Below are 21,190 nucleotides of genomic sequence, written 5' to 3' on the forward strand. Positions count from 1 at the left end.
ACATGTCAAAAATAAAGTTTTCCAAATTGATATATATTTTTAAAAGGATAATGTTAACCATTAGGTACAGTAAGTACATATTATTTGAAAATAAAACATATCTATTGTTAATTTAAAAGTTTTTTTATTAATTAATGACAAATGCATCATATTTTATAAATCAACTATCCATTAACAAAGAAAATCAACAAAACAATCAAAAGAGAAGAACAGCTTTACTTACCCCTGGCCCCTGGGCTTCCCAGTGCACAGTTGAAGCCATTCATGACTTTTGGGAAGGCTGAGCCCAACAAGACTGGACGTTGTTCCCCTCACCAGGAGAGGGCCCACTAAGTGGGCCCTTCAAAAAATTAAATAAGTTTGGCAGAATTATATATAACAAATCAATCACTACGGTTTTTAATGATGGAATTTTGATTATAATTATGCAAATTTTAATATTAATGGAGGATACAGGCAGTAGTAACAGTACATAAATGCAAATGCCTGCAAGCAATGAATTTTTTTTTTTATTTTTTTTTGTGTGTGTGTATATAACAACTATGCAAATGAATATTTAATTTTGTCTTTTCTTATAAATCTGTACTATTAATAGGAATGAATGATAATGTAAATATGCAAAAATATATTAAGTTGGAGTCTTAGAAAAATCCATTTGACAGACTACGAAATTATGTATAAATGAATATTTTAGAGAAAATTAATACTAATATCTCATGGTTGAGAAGGTGTGGTATGCTCCTGAGGGGTGAGTTCATGAAAGGGGAAAGGAATTTATCACAAATATTAATATCTTATTATTGGAGGTTTGCCTCAATAATATTGATAAGGGTTATTTTTTATAAATAAAAAATGACGACCCTCTTCTATTCTCAATAAAAACACTGACTATCTATTAATGCTAGATTTATACTCATTTTGTACATCTTGAATTATATAAGGAGATATTATGACTAAAATACCATGCGCTTCTATGCACCTCATGAGGGGTTTTTTTTGATCATAATACCCCTTATATAACTCAAGATGTATAAAATGAGTGTACCAATAGCATTTTTCGTCCATTAAGCCCCGAAAAAGAGATGGCCCTTTTTTTAAAAAAAAAAAAAGTGGCCCACCCAAAATTCATTCAAAGGGTCAAACTTGGAACAGTTGATTGGGGGCAGAAATGAATGAATTTATAAATAAATGAAAAAGAACAAAAATGGGGGTCCACAGGAAGATACAAAAAAGTTGTCATGTGCAGGTCAAGGGTGGGTCTATACTATCTAGATAGATTATTGGGCAGTTGTTGATCAAGGAATTCCACCATGTTGAATAAATCCTACCCTGTCGTGTCATATCTATCGAAGTTTCACTTTTACTATCAACCCAAGTTTGAGACAAGAATTCTTTTCGGATGTGTTTATTTTGCAATATTAACAGTGGCTACAAGTGTCACCCTAATTATTATTATTATTATAATAAACTTTTTCTTTTTCCATTTCTTCTTGGTAGGAAAAGAATACCGTTCACTTAAATGTTCCTAGTGGAAGGCACACAAGCTACTGCGTAGGAGACATTGACAATTCCAGACCAAAGAATGCAGAAATCTCACATGGCAACTGGGGAGAAGCCTCTCAAAAAATAAACACCCCCCCCCCAAAAAAAAAAAAAAAAAAGACAATAATAATAAATTAAGTGTTGCATGCATCAATTGTATTTTATATGGTAGACCCATCTAATCTAACAAAAACAGATTTTCAACAAACCAAAGTTTATATATGCAACAATTCTGCATTGACTGGATCAGTCTTTGGCCTACAATTTAATAAAATAAATGAAAAATGAAAAGAAGAGGATTAAGATAAAAGACATGCCCAAATTTACAGAATAAATCTGCCTATTTGACAGACAATGCGTGGTCATCTGGGTAAAAGAGATGGTTATATTGATTTATGACATGCATGAAATGTTGCCTATTTATTCAAATTGGAAAAAAAGTAGGGGACAGCAGAATACAAAATTTTGGCATGCGTCCACAAATAAGGCCTATAAGAAACCACAATAATGATAAAAGGGATGAAGTGAGAGTGAGACAGGTGAACAATTACATCTAAAACTGCTAATTGTGTACGTGGTGGAATCATCTCACTTCGCCTTGTGTGGTGGAAGCGGATGCTTTCTCCTGGTTTTGTTGGTTTGCCTCTGCATTTTTCACTTTTGCCAGCCTCTCCTCTTCAGCTTTCTCGAGCAAAGCCTGTGTTTGCATGGCTTTCATCATCTCCTTCATTGTCTTCTCCTCTCCTTCAAGCTGCATTTTCATTATGATCTGGGCTTCTTTGTCAATCGGCTTAAAGTAATCTTCAATAGCTGTCTCCTAGAAGCAAGCATAATGTTGGCGATTCAAACACTCAACCAAGACAAGCAACTGGAATAAAATCAACACGTCAAAACAACCAAGAACATTGGGATGTCTGATTGAAAATGCACCCTATACCCAGATCAAGGTAGGGTCATGTTAAAACCATGAAAACTAGTTTAAATTGGACTGTCAGCCAACAATTTCAACTCCTGGAAAGATCTTAAGTTCAAATTCTGCAATAACCTCTTCAATGAGTTAAGGTCATATATGAACTCAATTAAGGCAGTTATACACTGGTCTTCTGACAATATGTAAGATCTTCTCCCACTTGGGAAGTTATTCACATCAAGAATCACTCTACAGTTCCCAATAGCATTTAAGGTCATATATGAACTCAATTAAGGCAGTTATACACTGGTCTTCTGCCAATATGTAAGATCTTCTCCCACTTGGGAAGTTATTCACATCAAGAATCACTCTACAGTTCCCAATAGCATAACCAAAATGTTGGAAAATGTCAGTCTTTGGATCTGGCTTTTTGAGATTCTAAACCTCATAATCTGAGGTTACACTTTCCCCTTTTAAAATGACCAGAAAGAAAATACTGGGCCTCGTTTAGGTTGTCAAGAAAAGCATATCCACACAATCAAATAGGAGACCCCTTGTCACTGTCAAGCTTGCTTGCCATAGTGATACTTTGTCTGTAACAGTTCTAAACCCCCCCAAGGCCCAAACTGCTGGGATTTATTTCTGTAACCCATATCAGACTTGATAGACAATTATAGTGGCTTGCAGTTCTAAAACCATGGGCACCCATTTCCAAAAATATTGAGCATTTAAGAAGGCGCCTAAAGAAGGCAAATATCAGATTGATTTCTAAGAAAAACTAATGTCAGTTTATATGGTTAAGGAAAGATATTAGACACCCTTCTAGGATAATTGTGGAGAATGGTTCAATCCTAATTGTTGACAGAAAAAAAGAAATTAATAAAATAATAAAATTTATCTTATTTACTGAAATCAAGCAGTGGATACTCACTAGATATCTCGAGGCAAAGGTGCCTAGGTGTATGCTACTTGCAGATGACATTTTCTTGGTGAATGCCACAGAAGAATGTGTGAATATTAAAGCTCAAGATATGCATTAGAATCTAGAGGTTTTAAGTTGAGCAGAATAAAAACCAAATATAAAGAAAGTCAGTCTAGTAAAAATACAAGTGTGAATGATGTTACGGTGGAACTTGAAGATCAAGTAATCCCAAGAACAATCAGTTCAAATATCTTGGATTGGATCAATCATCCAAACAAAAGGAGAGATCAAGGGGGATGTTACCCAAGGTAGAATAATTAAAATCAAAAAGTACATCTGGCATTTTATGTGATAATAAAATTTCATTACAAGTTAAAACTTTATAAGATGACAATAAGACCAGCTATATTGTCTTGGGCAGTAAAGCACCAACATAACAAAGTATGAGCATAATGGAGATGAGTATGTTATGATGCGTGTGCTCATATTAAAAAACGATAAAATTAGCAAGGATATTTGTATAAAGTCAGAGTGAATTCTATTAAATATTAGATACATTAGATAAATGAGACACCAATTAAGAAAATTTGATCCAATGAAAAGAAAACCAATAATAGCTCCTACGAAGAGAGTTGTTGCAATAGAACAAGTCTCTTTTGTAAAAGAGGTAGAGGCAAACTTGTTAGAGATTTAGAGCCAGATTCAATTTATGACACCTATGCAGAGCACAATTGGCACAAGGGTTCAGCTACCCTGTCAATGAGAGAGGGTCAAGGGGGCAAAGCCCCCAAAACTTAAACAAATTACGAATCCTATTCAAATTAGGAGTTCTATTTTGCCCTAGTTTTCGTCTATAAATATGTGGGCATAATTCTTGTAATTATAATCTTCTCAAAATAGAGAAAAACACCTAGTGTGGCCGTGGATGTAAGCATTCTTTGTCAAAAGACGTAAATTTTGTCTTGTGTGTGTGTGATTTTGTTCCAATTTTTCTTTTTATTGCTTGATTCATTCCCTAACAAAACCAAGAAAAACTTGGTGAGATACTCTTAGATATGATGTGAGTTTGGGTCTTACAAAAAATACGGCTACTGATAGAAATGAGAATTCATGTAGTCAACCTCACTCGATACAATTAAGACCTGATATGTTGTTGTATTGAAATCAAGTGAAAAATATGACAAGCAACAAGCTACTTAAATTAATTCAAGTGAAAATCTTCAACCAAGTTTCTGAATTCTCATTGTTTTCCTAATTTCAGTTCTTAAATACAAAACCAATTTTCAGGTCCCTCTGTAGGCTCCATAATACAAAGCAAGAAGCTTTTCCTTCTAAAAGAAATCCTAATGGAAACCTTAGAACTATTAAAAGCAAGAAACTATGCCCAGACTCAGATGCCTATTACAAACACTACATCAATTATTCAGAGACCGCTACAAAATCCTGAAATCAATTAGGATCTGATCAAGATAAAAGGAATGAAGAGGACAAATTTTAAGAAAAAAAGGAAGAATCGTAAATCCATAAAGATTAGGTTTATTTTATATTTAGTTATTATTTTCAGATTTTTGGTTTTCATCTTGGGCCCTCTATTTGTGGTCGTATATACAAGTTATTTGATTTGTGTTGAATTGATAACCACCATCTAATTTAAAAGATTAAACTATTAGATATAGAGGGTTAATATTATCTTTTATATTATTATTTTACCATCAACCATTTGTAGTAGGTTTATTGATGCACGTATCATGATTTGGCAACCACATACGTGCATATGACTGGCAATGGAAGACGACCTCCAGCCAGCCACCTTATAAATTAGGTGATAGAGAGTTGAACATCCACAAAACTCAAGGACGAGTTTTCTTCAACAAGAGAGAAACTGATAGGGATCAAGGAATGAAAAATTGTATTGGCTTTATTTTAAATTTAATTATTGTTTTAATACATTTGGTAGATTAATTGTAGTAGGATTATATTTTCTTTATACACATATGTGACAGAAGGATCACAGGTTTGAGTTGTGAAACCTCTTTGCAAAAAAGCAAGGGGCAGACTGCATACAAAAACAACCTAGCAAAGCAGGGAATCTCATGCATTGGGGATGCCCTTTAAATATGAGAACAATTAATAGGAACGGTTAGATTTTAAATTGATATCAGAAATACAGATTTATGGTTCTCTCCTCTCTCCGTATCTCCCTGCTCTCTTCCCCTCCATTTCCCTCTTCTTCTCTACCCTTCTCTTACCCTTCTCCCTCTTCTCTCCTCTTCCTCTTCAAGTCATAAGTTCAATTGTCTGTTCATCCCTCAAGACCCCCACCAAACATTTGCTCATGCAAATAAAAAGTAGTTATCCTCAAACAACTGAATTAATCTTGAGTCCTAGCATCAGAAATTCAATCTCAATCTCAAAGCCAAAGAGTTGCTTCACTTCATTGTCGCCACCGACTCACAATCTGAAGCTAGAAAGGCATGAACTGGACCACCCTTCTGGCAACCACCACTGAAGTAGTGTACTGGATTGTGGGATTCCTCTAGCACAGGACTTTCAGAACACCTCCTAGCAATTCATTATTGTCATAACCATCACCCTTGAGCTATTGCTGGAGGCTTTGCTCAAATCCTATTACCTCATCATGGTTGAGACAATGCCACCATGACAACTTGTAAAAAATGTCAGTCATAGATACTTCCAAGCTCTTGTAAGAGGCCACATACCAAGGGTGGATGCTTAGCAAATCATGAAACCCAGCACCTTGCCAGTTCTCACCCAGAGTCAAGCCACTATTCTAGCAATACAGATGCACCATCAACACTTGCAACCACATTTAAAATGCAAGGCAGCAATTTGTCATCCAAATATTTTAATATCACATTCTAAACATTAACTAAAGATATCAAGATCGGGCAAGTTAAAATAGGCAGTTCAATATTTCAGTTTCTTAGGAGTTCACTTTTCAAATTAAAAGCAATGCAAGACTCACTGTTTCTTCCAACTTTTTATTTAATGCTTGCATCTCCTCAACCATACGCCGAACCTCTGATAAAATAATCTGCTCAGGGACCTTTCTCATTGCTGCCTTCCTTTCTTCTGCCTGAGTATGGAGGCAGTAGAGCATGTCAAGACAAATCCTTGTAACCAAAACATAAAAAATTTACCGTGGGACAAAACAAAAGCTCATGAGATCAAAGAGAATGGAAATAAAACCAAGAGAACAGAACAATAATAATGGACATAGGGAAATGACTTAAAATTTGATTAAATAAAGTGAATAGGGCATATCTCACTATGGGAAATCAGGTAATTTTCAACACAAAAAAGGTATGAGAACTAGCATGGCATCTCTCATTTGCAAACTAGCACAACATGTTGAACAAGCAGGAAATGACATTTTAACAACAAAATCTACATGACAGCCCCAAGAACGAAAAACAATATAACAGTTCTTACAATCAATGATAAGTATCAACTTACTCTTCATATAGGTGGTATCCCCTTGGTACCTGTAATACATGTCTCTCACTTATCAAATGTCTGTATGTGTGCGTTTCCATCAGTATTTGTCTTCCATGTGATATGTATGCATGCCCTTGAATACTGTTTATCTTTATGCAAAAGTATGGCTCTGTTATAATCTCTACACATTCCAGTCTCCCCAATACCTCAAGTGCAAGCATTTTCCACTTGCCCCTGAACTAATAGCTGCTCCTGTTCTTGCTTCATGTGGTCAAAGAGAAAAATTGCCATTCAAGGTGGCTGTCCTAATAATCCCAACTTATTCAATATGTTCAGGCTAATAAAAGATAGCCAAAAGAAGCATTGACAAGTAAACTGTGTCACAAGAAGAACCTTCCCAGAGTTATTTCCAAATTTTTCTTGTTGCTATTTACTGCTTTCTGTTATTTTCACAACTGTAATTCCTAAGATAATAGTTAGTTTCCTTATTGTACTGCTGTAATTCCTAAAAGACAGGTAGTTATTGCCATGTGTAGGGAGGTTAGAGAATCCCGAGTTTGTTAGGGGTGTAGGGCCCACCCTGGCAGGAGAATCTCTCATCCTAGACGCTGGGATATTATCCTCCCAATCGTGCAAGGAGAGAAGGATTATGAAAAATATCAGAATTCTCACAGTTTCTCTCCTCCCTTCTCTGTTCTCACTCATTCTTCTCTTTTCCCTTTGTTTCTACTCTCTATTTTGGGCGATTGGGTCCTTCTAATTCATATCGGAATTGGGAGGAGAGTGTTGTCAAGCTTAGGCCATGACAATCTTGGTATCAGAGCATCGGTTCTCGGCCGAAGCTAGATTGGTGTAATGGCAGAAGAGACCCGCATGACAAATTTCGAGACACAGATGCAACAAGTCAGCTCAACTGCGTCACATTTCCAGGGTAGAATTGACCAACTAGAGATCCGAGGAAAAAGAAACCATGAGGTGATCATGGCAATGGATCACAAGCTGGAAGGTTCGCTGGAAGGAACGGAACAGAGACTGGAAGGGTCCATGGCGAGGCTATGAGAAGACATGGGGGCGCAGATGCAACAGTTTATGCTCATGTTTACTCGCCAAAACACGGTAAGAATGGCTCCCAACTTTCATCCGCGTGAAAGGGGTGATCCCATATTGCCAAGAAATAGAATGAATAGGAGGGAAGGAACCTCTAAGATTGAGGTAGAGCCTAGGGAAGGATTGGAGGGATTTATGGGTAGAGAAAGGAATGAGCAGCCTCGTGGCCATCCCCTAGGGTTTCCTATGCCCTGGATGGAGATACTGGCATTCGAAGGAGCCAACCCCCGGTGGTGGTAAAGGAAATGCGAAAGGTTGTTCAATTGGCACAACATATCCTGTCCAGGGGGCAGAGGGTGTCGTTGGCCACTGCTTACTTCAATGAAGCAGTGGATGCTTGGTTTCAGGGGTGCCTTAGTGTGAGGGAGGACTACACGTGGGAAGAGTTCTCTAAAAAATTATGTGAGTGATTTGGGGAGAAGAGTATGGTGGATACGATAGAAGAGTTTAATAAGCTTAAGCAAACAAGGAGCATTGAGGCTTATTTACAAAAGTTTGAAGAATTAAGGTCGTTCATGGTTTGCCACAACCCTCATTTACCAGAAGCCTACTTTGTGTCTAGCTTTCTGAGCGGCCTGAGTGAGAAGTTACGACCAATGGTCAAAATGATGAGACCAAGGACAGTGGAGCAAGCCTTAAAAAGTGCTCAATTACAAGAAATGTCCATGGAGGCATTGATGAAGAAACAGAGGCAACAAGAAAGAGGGGTGGCCCTAGGAACCGGCCCTATTAGGGGAAAGAGTTACCACCAAGATATAGCAAAAGGGAACCAAGGGGTGATGTTAGGCCCCCTGGTTCACTTGACTTATCAAAGAAGGTCCAAAGGGCAACGATTAGGGGCAGAAGTGTAAATAAGCTGGCCGACATAACAGCCAACCATGTGCGTAACGGGTAGAGTGGGGAATCATTGGTGTAACAACCCAGCTATTGCATAACAGAATTCGGTTAAGGTGTAGAGTGAGGAATATGTATGGGGTGGGGTGGGGGAGAGAGAAGGGATACGTTGCTTTTTGGAAGAGAATTTGGGAGAGAGAGGGCCTCTCAAATGCCCTGGGTGTTCTTGTTCTTGGTTGGAAAGTTTGATAGCTATTGATATTTGATTGTTGTTTGGATTTCTATCGGGGATCCAATCAATTTGGTATTAGAGCATCATCGATCCTAATGGTCAGCTTGACGGACCGAGTAGGTGAATTGGAAGGGAGGATGGATGGCATGCAACGGGGAATTGATGCCATGAGGAGTGAGGTTCAATCGGTGGGGAAGAAGGTAGTGAGCTTGCTGGAACAATTCGCTTGGATGAGAACGATGTGGGAAGAGCAGGAACGGGAGAGGAAGAACGAGGAGAGACGGGAGGACCAAGAGAAAGGGAGGAAGGGGAAACAGTCTGGCGAGCTCTTACCGATGGGGTCGTCCCTCACTGAGAAGGCCACACCGGAACTGGGAAATCGGCACAAGGAAGCTAGCAGTGAGTACAACATCTATGGGAGGTCGGACAGAAGGGGCCAACGCCTAGAGATGCCGGTGATTGAAGGAGATGACTTGAATAGTTGGGTTGTTCAGGCTGAGCGATACCTCCATGTAACCCAGCTAACAAAGGCAGAGAAACGGGAGTCCGCGACTCTAGGGTTCGAAGGAGGGGCCATTTTGTGGTCCCAGTGGGAGCGAAGGAGACGAAGAGAGATTCGTGTGGGTAAGCAAGCAAACTTGAAGGACGAAGCCATAGAGCGCCGCCATCGCATCTCTACTCAAGCAATGGCGAAGAAGAGGAAGGCAAAGAAGAAAAAACCGGTGACTAGACAACCACAAGGTGACAGCAAAAGCATCAAGAAGAAATGCAGGAAAAAGAGGAAGTTCAGAAATACCAAGCTACAGCCCCAACCAAAGACACTGCGACGCCAATTCAATCCAATTCAAACGCCGACGATGATTCCTCCTCCGGTGAGACCAAGCCTGAGAAGATCCAGAAACTTCTCAAGCCCTACACCAAGTACCAACGGATTAACTTCCTTGTCAATGCCGCTGTGCCCGACGCTTTCCTCTTCACTCGCCTCTGTGATGCCACGGATCGCGACATATCTCGTCGAAAACTCGTCGTCTACGGCCTCGCATGGGACACGACGCGAGAAACCTTAGTCTCTGCTTTCGAGTCATACAGCGAGATTGAGGACTGCAACGTCATCTTCGACCGGGTCATGGGCAAAACCAAGGGCTACAACTTCGTCCAATTCAAGACGAGATGAGAAATGGCCAAGGCATTGAAGCAACTGAGGAAGAAGATCGAGAATCTGATGTCAAGGACAGCGGATCTGGTAACGTCCAAGGAGAGCACCTCGCCGAGGAAGGGGGCGCCATCAACGGACCATGTTGTCTAGGAAGATGGTTTGACTCTTAGCCAGGTTTCTCAAAATTTCTACATGGGGTTGGTTGATAATGGAGGGCCCCCCATGTATTCTCACCATCATGAGGGGGTGGGTGCCTTGTCCAAGCAGGTCATGATGGTGGAAGGGCAGCATGTTTTTAGAAGTCTAGGGCTCAATTTGCATTCTCTTGTGGAGCCCAATGGTATAGACCCAAAGATCTTAAATATTGATGGGAATTTGGGCATGAAAGTTGTCTACAGAGGATTGGCTGTTGTGTTCTCTAAGAAACTTGAATGTGGCAATTATACCGCTCATTGCTCAGGGGTATGGTTGGCTAAGACCCGCAATTGGTGTTCTTGAGTTTTCGCAAGCTATTATCCAGGTTGTTCCTCTCAGTGCAAGGAAGGCAATTGGGGGATTTAGCGAAGGCATTGCACCTTTTCTGCAGCTACCTCATTTTAGTGAGGCTATCATGAAAAAGCTAGCCCGCAAGAAGGTGCGGACATTTCAAGAGCTACAGGATATGACTCTTGAAGAACGGTTTGAGCTACTTATTCAAGTAGCTGGTTGTTGTTAAAATGTTGTCTAGAGTATAGGTTAAATAAGATCAGTTATAGCAGTGTTTTTTGAGGGCCAATGGGGTATTAAATAGAAGTTGTAACCCAAACTATAATTAGTGATAAGTTGGGGGTGTAAACTGTAAATATTTGAAAGTCTTCATTGGGATTCCGCCTCCTATTATAAATAGAGGGCAAGGGGATAGATTTTACTATTCTATTCTATTGTACCGAGTGAACATTCATTTAGAGAGAAAGACTGGTGTTCAAGACTGCCTTGTAATCTTGGAGAGTGAGCGTTGATTGTACTCGAAGAATAGGAGTTTTTTTCTCAAGCTGTTGTACTGATCATCCTTGGTAATAAGAAGACTGCTCTTGGGGTGTTTGAAGGCTGGATGTAGGGTTGCTTTAAAGCAATCCGAACCAAGATATATCTTGCGCCTATTGTTTGGTTTGTGTCTTGATTGTTTCTGGTTTTCTTTCATTTAAATTCTGTTCTTGCTTTCTGTCTTTTGTTTTTTTGTTGGTTGGATTGATTTCGGGTAAGGAGTTGAGAGAATTGGCATTAGGAATCATTGATTGAGTTGTCAAGAGTGCTTCTAAACATAACATTTCTCTATTACTGAAGTGCAGATTGTGGAGAAGGTTCTTGAAATGATGCCTACCTTGACACTTGAAGTTACTTGCGAGACTGAAGGGGAGGAGGGCATACAAGAGGGTGATGTTGTCACAATTCATGCTTGGGTGACGTTGAAACGTTCCAATGGCTTGATTGGTGCCCTCCCTCACGCCCCTTATTATCCAATTCCCAAGGAAGAAAGTTTTTGGTTTCTGCTTGCAGACCCCAACTCAAATAATGTATGGTTTTCCCAAAAGTTTGGGTTCATGGAAGAAACTACAGCTATAACTGCTGCTTCGAAAGCAATAGAGGTGCCCATGCAATGGAAGGGGCTACCCCCAATTGGGAGCCTTACCTTTTGATCTAGTCGCAATTTCCATTTTTTTCCACCTTGAGGACAGGGTGAAAGTTGGGGGAGAGAGTAATGTTAGGGCCCCCGGTTCACTTGACTTACCAAAGAAGGTCCAAGGAGCAGAAGTGTAAATAAGTTGGCTGGCATAACAACCAGCTATGTGCGTAAGGGGTAGAGTAGGGAATCACTGGTGTAACAACCTAGCTATTGCATAACAGAATTCAGTTAAGGTGTAGAGTGAGGAATATGTATGGGGTGGGGGGGTAGAGAGAAGGGATACGCTGGTTTTCTGGAAGAGAATTTGGGAGAGAGAGGGCCTCTCGAATGCCCTGGGTGTTCTTGTTCTTGGCTGGAAAGTTTGATAACTATTGATATTTGATTGTTGTTTGGATTTCTATTGGGGATCCTATCAGAGGAGTGTAGGTGGATCAAGCTCAGTTCCTTACGGGGAGCAATTAAGGGAGCAAAGGAGGTTGGCTGGCCTTTGCTTCTGATGTGGCGACAAGTACCATCCTGAGCACCCATGTATGAGGCAGATTCTACTGTTGGAAGGGGATGAAGAGGAGGACCTAGAGGAGATAGTAGAAGGTGACTGTGGGGAAGTTAGAGCAGAAGATAATGGAGAGATCTCCATACACGCATTGAAGGGAGTAGCCAACAACAAAATCATCAAGGTGGAGGGGCAATTTAAGGGCAGCAATCTTATGATCTTAATAGATAGTGGGAGTACCCACAATTTTCTTAATGAAAGCACGGCAAAGAGGCTGAAGTGTCAACTCACAGGGACTCCACCTTTGAGTGTGATAGTGGCTAATGGTCAAAGGGTGTTGAGCAAATCAGCTTGCAATGGCTTTTGCTAGGAAATGCAAAGAGAGAAATTTGAAACATATCTGAAGCTACTACAGTTGGGTGGCTGTGATGTGGTTTTGGGAGTGGATTGGATGAAAGAGGTTAGCCCCATCAATTTTGATTTTAATCGGATGGAAGTATCTTTTGAGAAAAAGGGAAGGAATATGACTTTATCAGGAGGAAAGGAGATGGGAACCTGCAAGATGATATCAGGGAAGAGACCGCAGAGGGTGATTAAGGGAAAGTGGGGGCAGCTGACACAACTCTTTTCAATTGTGGCAACTGAGGAGGTACAAGGAGATCTAGCACTGCAAGGGGAGATCTACCTAACTGTTAGTGCACCCCAAGGGCTGCCCGATCAGGTACATCACTTAAACCTCCTTAATGAATTGTTGGTCAAATACGAGGATCTTTTCATTGAACCCCAATCACTCCCACCTACCCGAATGCATGACCACTCTATTAACTTAAAACCACACACTGAGCCTGTTAACATCAGAACTTACTGATACCCCCCCCCCCCCCCCAATCCAAAAGAATGAAATAGAGAAGATGGTGAGAGAAATGCTTCAACAATCCATCATTAGACCAATTCAAAGCCCCTTTGTTTCCTCTGTCCTATTGGTTAAAAAGAAGGATGGAACATGATAGTTTTGTATGGATTATAGCCAATTAAATGCTATAATCATCAAAGATAAATTCCCTATTCCCTTGGTAGAAGATCTCTTGGATGAACTATACAATGCCCAATTCTTTTCTAAGCTTGACCTACGTTCGGGTTACCACCAAATTAGGATGAAACCCGAGGATATCCATAAAACAGCTTTTAGAACTCACCATGAGCACTTTGAATTCTTGGTGATGCCATTTGGGCTCACCAATGCCCCAACCACTTTTTAATCTCTCATGAATAGAATTTTTGAACCGTATCTTCGAAAGTTTATATTAGTATACTTTGATGACATACTCATTTATAGCCCCTCTTTTGAACAACATCTACTCCACCTTAGAACTACTCTTGACATCTTCAGATTCCACCAACTTTTTATTAAGAAGTCTAAGTGTGCATTTGATCAAGAGCAAGTAGAATATTTAGGGCACATTATATCAAAGGGAGGAGTGAGTACCGACCCCCAAAAGGTGGAGGCCATGGTGTTCTGGCCAAGGCCAACTTCGATGAGAGCCTTAAGAGGATTTTTGGGGTTAACAGGATATTACCGTTGATTTGTGAAGAATTATAGGGTAATTAGCAAACCCTTAACCGAATTATTGAAGAAAGGAAGTTTCAGCTGGGGTCCAAGGGCAAAAGAGGCATCTGAGGATTTAAAGAGGGCCATGAGCAGGGTATTGGTTCTAGGACTTCCAGATTTCGATAAGGCTTTTATCCTGGAAACAGATGCAAGTGGAACAAGGATAAGGGCAGTTCTGGTGCAGGAGGGAAGGCCTATAACATTCTTAAGTCAAGTGTTGGGTCCTAAACACTTAGGACTCAGCATATATAAGAAGGAGTTCTTAGCAGTGTTGATGGTTGTAGACAAGTAGAGGCACTACTTGGAAGGGGGAAGATTTATAATCAAAACAAACCATGAGAGTTAGAAGTTCCCGTTACAACAAAGGCTTCAAACGCAGCTGCAAATGAAGGGAATGGTCAAACTCATGGGATTGGACTACATTATACAATACAGAAAGGGGAAGGAATGTAGTTGCTGACGCACTGTCAAGGGCCATGAAGAAGGGAGTTTTGCAGCCATAACAAAAGTGGTACCCCAGTGGTACCGAGAGGTGATTGACAATTATGAAGGAGATGAGAAGCTGAAACCATTATTGGAAGGATTGGCAGAAGGGGCCAATGTGAGGGGTGGGTATACTTTAAACAAAGGAATGCAGAGATACCAGGGAAGAATTGTGATTGGAAATAAGGCAAACCTCAAAAAGAAGATATTTCAAGCCTTACATGAGTCGCTCATGGGGGGCATTCAAGGGAGAAAAACACTTACTTGAGAGTTAGGCAGATTTTTCATTGGTCAAGGATGAAATTAGAGATTAAAGAGTTGGTGCAAGCATGTGACATTTGTAAGAGATGTAAGTCAGAAATAATAGCCTACCCTGGGCTACTGCAACCCTTGCCTATCTCCAAACAAGCTTGGTCGAGTGTATCTATGGACTTTATGGAAGGATTGCCCAAGTCGGAAGGCAAGGATAGTGTCCTAGTAGTGGTGGACAGACTAAATAAGTTTGCCCATTTCATAGGATTAACTCATCCCTACACAGCTCGAGAGATGGCTAGGGCCTTCTTGGACCGGGTGGCTAAATTATATGGGACTCCTAAGACCATAATTTCAAATAGAGACCGGATTTTTACCAGTATAATGTGGCAGGAATTGATGAGGTCGTTGGGAACAAAACTGAGCATGTCAACTGCTCATCACCCTCAAACGAATGGACGAGGGTGAACCAAAGTCTTGAGACTTACCTAAGGTGCATCTACCTATTGTAGCCTAAGGAGTGGCACAAATGGTTGGCCTTGGCCCAGTGGTGGTACAATACTTCCCACCACTCCTCCATCAAAATGACTCCGTTTGAGGCCTTAGTCGGATACAAGCCACATGTTCTGCCTGCAGTTGGGAAAGAATCCAATGTGGCATCAGTAGACGATTATTTGCAACGAAGGAGGGAAGTGACACAACAGTTGAAGCACAAGTTGGCTTCAGCTCAAAACCGCATGAAACAATTTGTTGACAGAAGGAGAAGTGAACGAGAGTTTGAGGTGGGAAATGAAGTGTATCTGAGGTTGAGGTACCCTCACCTTAAGTCCATCACCCAAGAAAAGGCAACCAAGCTCAATCCTAAGTACTATAGGCCATTTCCTATAAAAGCTAAGGTGGGGAAGGTGGCATATCAACTGAGGTTGCTTATAGGGTCACTCATTCATCCTGTATTTCATGTTTCACTCTTAAAAAGACAAGTGGGTGGACAATCAGTGAGTGCTGCTCTACCTATCATTCCTATGGAGGCCAATCAAACAGTGGAACCCGAAGTTATTTTGGATAGGAGAGTGATATACAAACATAGGGCTCCCCTCATCCAAGTTTTGGTCAGGTGGCAAGGAAAACCTTCGAAAGACAGCACTTGGGAGTACCTCCCCGATCTTCTCAAACAATTTCCAAGAGCAGCTAGCCTCCTTAACATTTCTTGAGGACAATAAAATGATTAAGGCGGGGGAAAATGTCATGAGAAGAACCTTTCCAGAGTTATTTCTAAATTTTTCTTGTTGCTATTTACTGCTTTATGTTATTTTCACTACTGTAATTCCTAAGATAATAGTTATTTTCCTTATTGTACTGCTGTAATTCCTAAAAGGCAGGTAGTTACTGCCATGTGCAAGGAAGTTAGAGAATCCCGAGTTTGTTAGGGGTGTAGGGCCCACCCTGGCAAAAGAATCTCTCCTCCCAAATGCTAGGGTATATCCACCCAGTCGTGCAAGGGGAGAAGGATCAGAATTCTCACGGTTTCTCTCCTCTCTTCTTTGTTCTTCTCTCTGTTCTCACTCATTCTTTTCTTTTCTCTCTGTTTCTACTCTCTGTTTTGGGTGTTTGGGTCCTTCTAATTCATATTGAAATTGGGAGCAGAGAGTTGTCAGGCTTAGGCCGTGACAATCTGATCCAAAAAATCTTTAACTATGGGGCTCACAATAAACCACATCAGCACCATTCACATTCACTGGAGGTTTTTATTACAAGTTCGTTCCTATAGAGATCAAGCTTGACTGCTAAAACAATTAAAGATGATATTCAACACTGAAATAGCAGGTGATAGGCATGAGAATGGAATGTCATTGGCAAAAATAGGAAAAAAAAATAATTAACGAAAAAAGTCACCAATTGGCAGGGCTAAAATTGTGAAAAGATTAAAAAAGGATACAAAATTTAAATATTTAAGAAACACAAAGAAAACATCCTTGGATTGAAAACATGATACTTTGAGATTTGTGAACAAGGCATGTCTTTCAGATTAGACAGTCTTGCATTAGAGTATGTATCCACTAACTATATAACAACAGCAACAACAAACAATAGATAAAGCCTTAATCCCACTATGTGGGGTTCGTAAGATGAATTCTAGCTAGCTAATCATTTCTATCATGATCTTATCTTTTGTAAGGCCCTTATAGTTCATTATATCTAAGAGTCTCCTACCAAGTTTTTCTTAGTTTTTCTCTATCTTTTGTGCTGAAAACTTGTTCCATTCCATCCACTCTCCTCATAGGAGCCTCTATTAGTTTTTTCCTCATTTAACCAAACCATCTTAATCATGTCCAGCAACTTATTTTCAATAGGAGCCACTCCAACATGATTATGAATAACTTCATTTCTAATTTTATTTTTATGATGGCCACATATCCATTGAAAATTCTGTATGTTCATATTCTGCAAACATCTCCATCTCTGTTATGTTCATATTTTGCACATTCTTGTGCTTTAGATGTTAATGGAAGGCATAAGCTAGGAAAGTGAAAATTCTGTATTAAGGGAAAAAAATAAGCCAATGCCAATTGGAATATGTTTGCAGCAAAGATGACTTGTGAAATCAACTCTAGACTTGCTTTTAGATTATAGCAGACCTCATTTCTCCATGAGAGGAACCCACATAGGGAGGAAACAAATGGAAGATAAAAATTCACAAGAAGCTCCTTCAAATAAATTTTGTTCGAACAGCATGGAATTTCAAGTACATGACTATGGAATGAGTCAGTGTGAAGTGATACCCTCGAAACTTTGAGTATTTTCTTTCAGTTAGTCAAGGTTCGGAGTTACAGGAACCATGAAGAAACCAGTAGTAAGAAAAACTGGACCTAGATACCCATTGCAACCTTAAAAAATATCTGATTAGGAACCTTCTCGTAATTGAGAGAAGGCTGGTTAGGCGAGAAGGAGAAGTGAGGGAGGGAAAAGAGAGAAAGAGAAGGATTGAGAGAGACAGAATTTGAGAGAGGAAAAGGAGGGAAAAGATCAATGTAGAATTCTCACATGATCCCCATCCTCGGTAGCCTTCTTTATTTATAAGAGAGACGGTTATTACATCTTCTAGAACAGCCAATTTGCCAGCCAAGTGGCCATGTGCAGTTAGCTATGATTCTCTACAACCTTTAGTTCATACACCCGAGTAACTACCCCAACTAACTGAAGAACTAATTACAAGATTACCCCTTAGGCTGTGACAACCTCATTTCTCCATGAGAGGAACCTCCCTATGTGGGGAGGAAACAAATGGAAGATAAAAATTCACAAGAAACTCCTTCAAATAAATTTTGTTCAAACAGCATGGAATTTCAAGTACATGACTATGGAATGAGTCAGTGTGAAATGATACCCTCAAACTTTGAGTATTTTCTTTCAGTTAGTCAAGGTTTGGAGTTACAGGAACCATGAAGAAACCAGTAGTAAGAAAAACTGGACCTAGATACCCATTGCAACCTTAAAAAAATACTACTTCATATGCTATAGGACGGTCTACACACAATTTGCTAACAACCATGTGTCAATAGGGATACTAACACAAACATATTCAGATCAAATAAGCAAGCAGTGAATCTAAAGAAAAACGTGATGAAATTACTTGATTACAGTGCAAAATTCCACATTCTTGTTCACCAAGTACAGAAAAACTTGATGGAAACCTTTAAGCATGACCTGAGACATTAACCTTATCAAAGATATGATCATGGATAGAGATGGTAGGAGAGTTAGAATTCATGTATCTGATCCCACTTAGTGGGATCAGGCTTACTAATTGTTATTGTTGTTGTCCACCAAGTCTGGCTGATATCAATTAATCCACCAAAAAATTGAGAACACAACAGTACTTGGCCAATGCTAAACTGAAGAAACATGGGGTTAGAATCATAGTTGTGAGGCACGCCTCAGACCCCCCAAGGCGAGGCGGCCTTAAAAGACACATGCCTATCTGTTGAGGCGCACGCCTCTCATAAGTCATATCTTTAATATATATATATATATATATTTTAAAAAGTAAAAAATGTGAAAAAAAAAACCCAACCTTAAATACCCGATGGAGATAGACCCAAAGCCCTAAAAGCCTATCTTCCTTCTTGTGACACCAGAGAGCAGTTTACACTTCTTCTTTCAACAAGATTGGCCGACTGGTGACGGAAAAGGGCCAACTACCACTGAAATAGGCATGTTTTTTCTCTCTCTCTCTCATCTCATCCCTCTCTTTCTAATTTTTCTTCTATTTCGGTTCTGCCTCCCTCCCTCTCTTTCTTTTTTTTATTTTTTGTTCTTAAAAATTAAAGATTATCACTATTATTAAGGGAAAATGATGCCGAATTTTTTTAAAACTTTTGTTTTTTTTTTTCAATATTTGCCTTTTACAACAATAAGAATATATTGTTGTTGATCAAAATCATCTTATGATTGATGTTGGATGTTATTATTGCTGCATTTATTTTCTTGAAATTTTTTGTTTGATTATAAATTGTTTATGTTTGAATTTGATGATGAACACCTGTTACTTTATTATATTTTGTTTTTATCCTTTTAATTTGCCTATATTTTATTAAATTATAATTTTTTCTCAGTATGCCTCACCTTTAACGGGCGTGCGCCTCAAGCTCCAGGACTTCTTTGCGCCATGCGCCTTTAATAACTATGCTTAGAATTGATAAACTATAATTTGGATTAAGCTCAAGCGTACTAAAGCTGTATCCAGTTTGGCCAATACTAAAACTACATGGTTAGTGACCAAATCATGCACGCGCACACACACACACATATGGTTAGTTGCTAAACTAATTTAGTTGTTCCAGTTGGGTTCAGATGCTTTATCAGGCATCTGGTTTTGATCATCTTAGTCTAAAGTGTTGTTAGCTTGACAACTTAACTCAAAGCAGTCCCTGAGTTAAATCAAAGAAATTGCTGCCGGCATTACCTATGGATGAGCTCCAATCCGGATTCACACAACTACTTGCTACTTAATTCTCCCACATACATTCACAAAGTACCAAATATTCACAGTCGAGAACCAGATAACTATCTCAAACGCAATATACAACTCCGGCAATTCAAAATTAAACTGGAATCTAACCTCAAAAGATAAAAGTAGGGTCACATGTTTGTTTGGCTAGATATTGCAAGGCCAATTCAAGACAACCTCAGAAGAGATTTGTACAAAGCGATTGAGAGGGAAGAAGGGTGGACCTGTTGGAGATGCTTCTGCATCTGCAATCTGTAAGCTCGGATTCGACGTTCCTCATAGCCGGAGAGAACCCTAACGTAGAACATGGCTTTCCTCCCAAATTCAAGTAGCTTCTTCATCGTCGCAAAAGAGTGCCTGAAAACTGAATCAAACAATCTACGAATCGAAGGAAACAAACACTACAACAGCATTTGAAGAGCTTTCTTTCTTCGGCAGCATCTATTCAGATTTCTTCGTCCTCAATTGCAGTCTTCAGGCACACATATCATATGATATAATATGCGATTTTTTTATTTTTCTTAAAAATGGAATGAAATGAAAATGTGCGGAATCAATTTATTAGTTCGGAAAATATTTTATTCTTCTTTGTTCGGAACATAAGGGAATGGCAACATATGTAAAATATATATATTTTTTATTTTATAATAAAGTAAATAAGAAACATTAATGAAAAGATAACATTTTTATAAATTAAATTTAAATTCTTAGTTCACAGCATTCCACTTAATTTATTGAAAATTCAATAATTCATTTGTCAATTCATAATCTACACAAGATTTAATCATGATGGTAATTTAATCTAATATATATTTTAAAGTACATATTAATTTGTTTCTTTCAAATAAAGTTACTTTACACTTGAGTTCTAACTTCTAAATGCATAAGTATATATCAATTTTTGAATTGTGAAGGATATTTGAACCCCAAACAAAAAACAAAATACAATTCATGATTTAAATATTTTTTTAAAGTTTCATATAGTTTGAACTCTTAATTTTTTACATTTAAGAGATTAAAAGCTGTTATATATATTTTCCGTATCATTCCGCATGGGCCAGACTCTGTCTGATGGACCGGCCCAATCACCTGAGGCCAAGAAGGCTCAGACGACCTCATCAAGGAAAGTCCAGCCACCACCGAAATTCGAAACTCGTAAAGCGAGCATCTGGCGAGCTCCCGATGAGCTCCCAACAATTGACTAACAAGCTCCCGGAAATATCTTCCAGATTGCTGGACCATCCAAGTCGCTGGCCTAAAACCTCCAGCTCGCATGAGTGGCAAAGCTGCTGAGAAGTCAGAGGTAGGGTCCGTTCACTTTATTTGCAACAGCCCATGCCCCTCGTAATGAAGATCTCACTCCCGGTCTTGTGAAGGCGATAAGGGCTGTTTGTCCCCCATTATACACTCATTGTATTTCTTTATGTTATCTAAATTATAAAAGCCTCTCAGTATAAATAAGAATGATAGATATCATGAGGGACAGAGAGAATAATCAGATACCGCTATTCTAAAGAGAA

At 39.3% G+C, this 21,190-nt stretch overlaps 1 protein-coding gene across 1 annotated transcript; it reads right to left on the bottom strand.

The window, feature by feature from the left end:
* Positions 1-1,909: 1,909 nt before the first annotated feature.
* On the bottom strand, positions 1,910-20,165 carry LOC127787274 (uncharacterized). The gene is made up of 3 exons (XM_052315238.1): positions 19,895-20,165; positions 6,361-6,471; positions 1,910-2,359 (listed from the first exon to the last, which is right to left on the bottom strand). The coding sequence occupies exons 1-3, from the start codon at positions 20,009-20,011 to the stop codon at positions 2,126-2,128; spliced, it is 462 nt and encodes a 153-aa protein (XP_052171198.1). The 5' UTR covers positions 20,012-20,165; the 3' UTR covers positions 1,910-2,125.
* Positions 20,166-21,190: the final 1,025 nt, after the last annotated feature.

This window comes from Diospyros lotus, chromosome 12, assembly GCF_014633365.1.
Source record: "Diospyros lotus cultivar Yz01 chromosome 12, ASM1463336v1, whole genome shotgun sequence".
Taxonomy (NCBI): domain Eukaryota; kingdom Viridiplantae; phylum Streptophyta; class Magnoliopsida; order Ericales; family Ebenaceae; genus Diospyros; species Diospyros lotus.

Excerpts from the sequence above, each read along its gene's own strand:
- LOC127787274 (XM_052315238.1), bottom strand. The coding sequence starts at position 20,011 with ATGAAGAAGCTACTTGAATTTGGGAGGAAAGCCATGTTCTACGTTAGG. Across the intron at positions 6,472-19,894 it reads TGCAGAAGCATCTCCAACAG|GCAGAAGAAAGGAAGGCAGC; the intron begins GTCCACCCTTCT and ends CTCCATACTCAG. Across the intron at positions 2,360-6,360 it reads ATAAAAAGTTGGAAGAAACA|GAGACAGCTATTGAAGATTA; the intron begins GTGAGTCTTGCA and ends GCTTGCTTCTAG.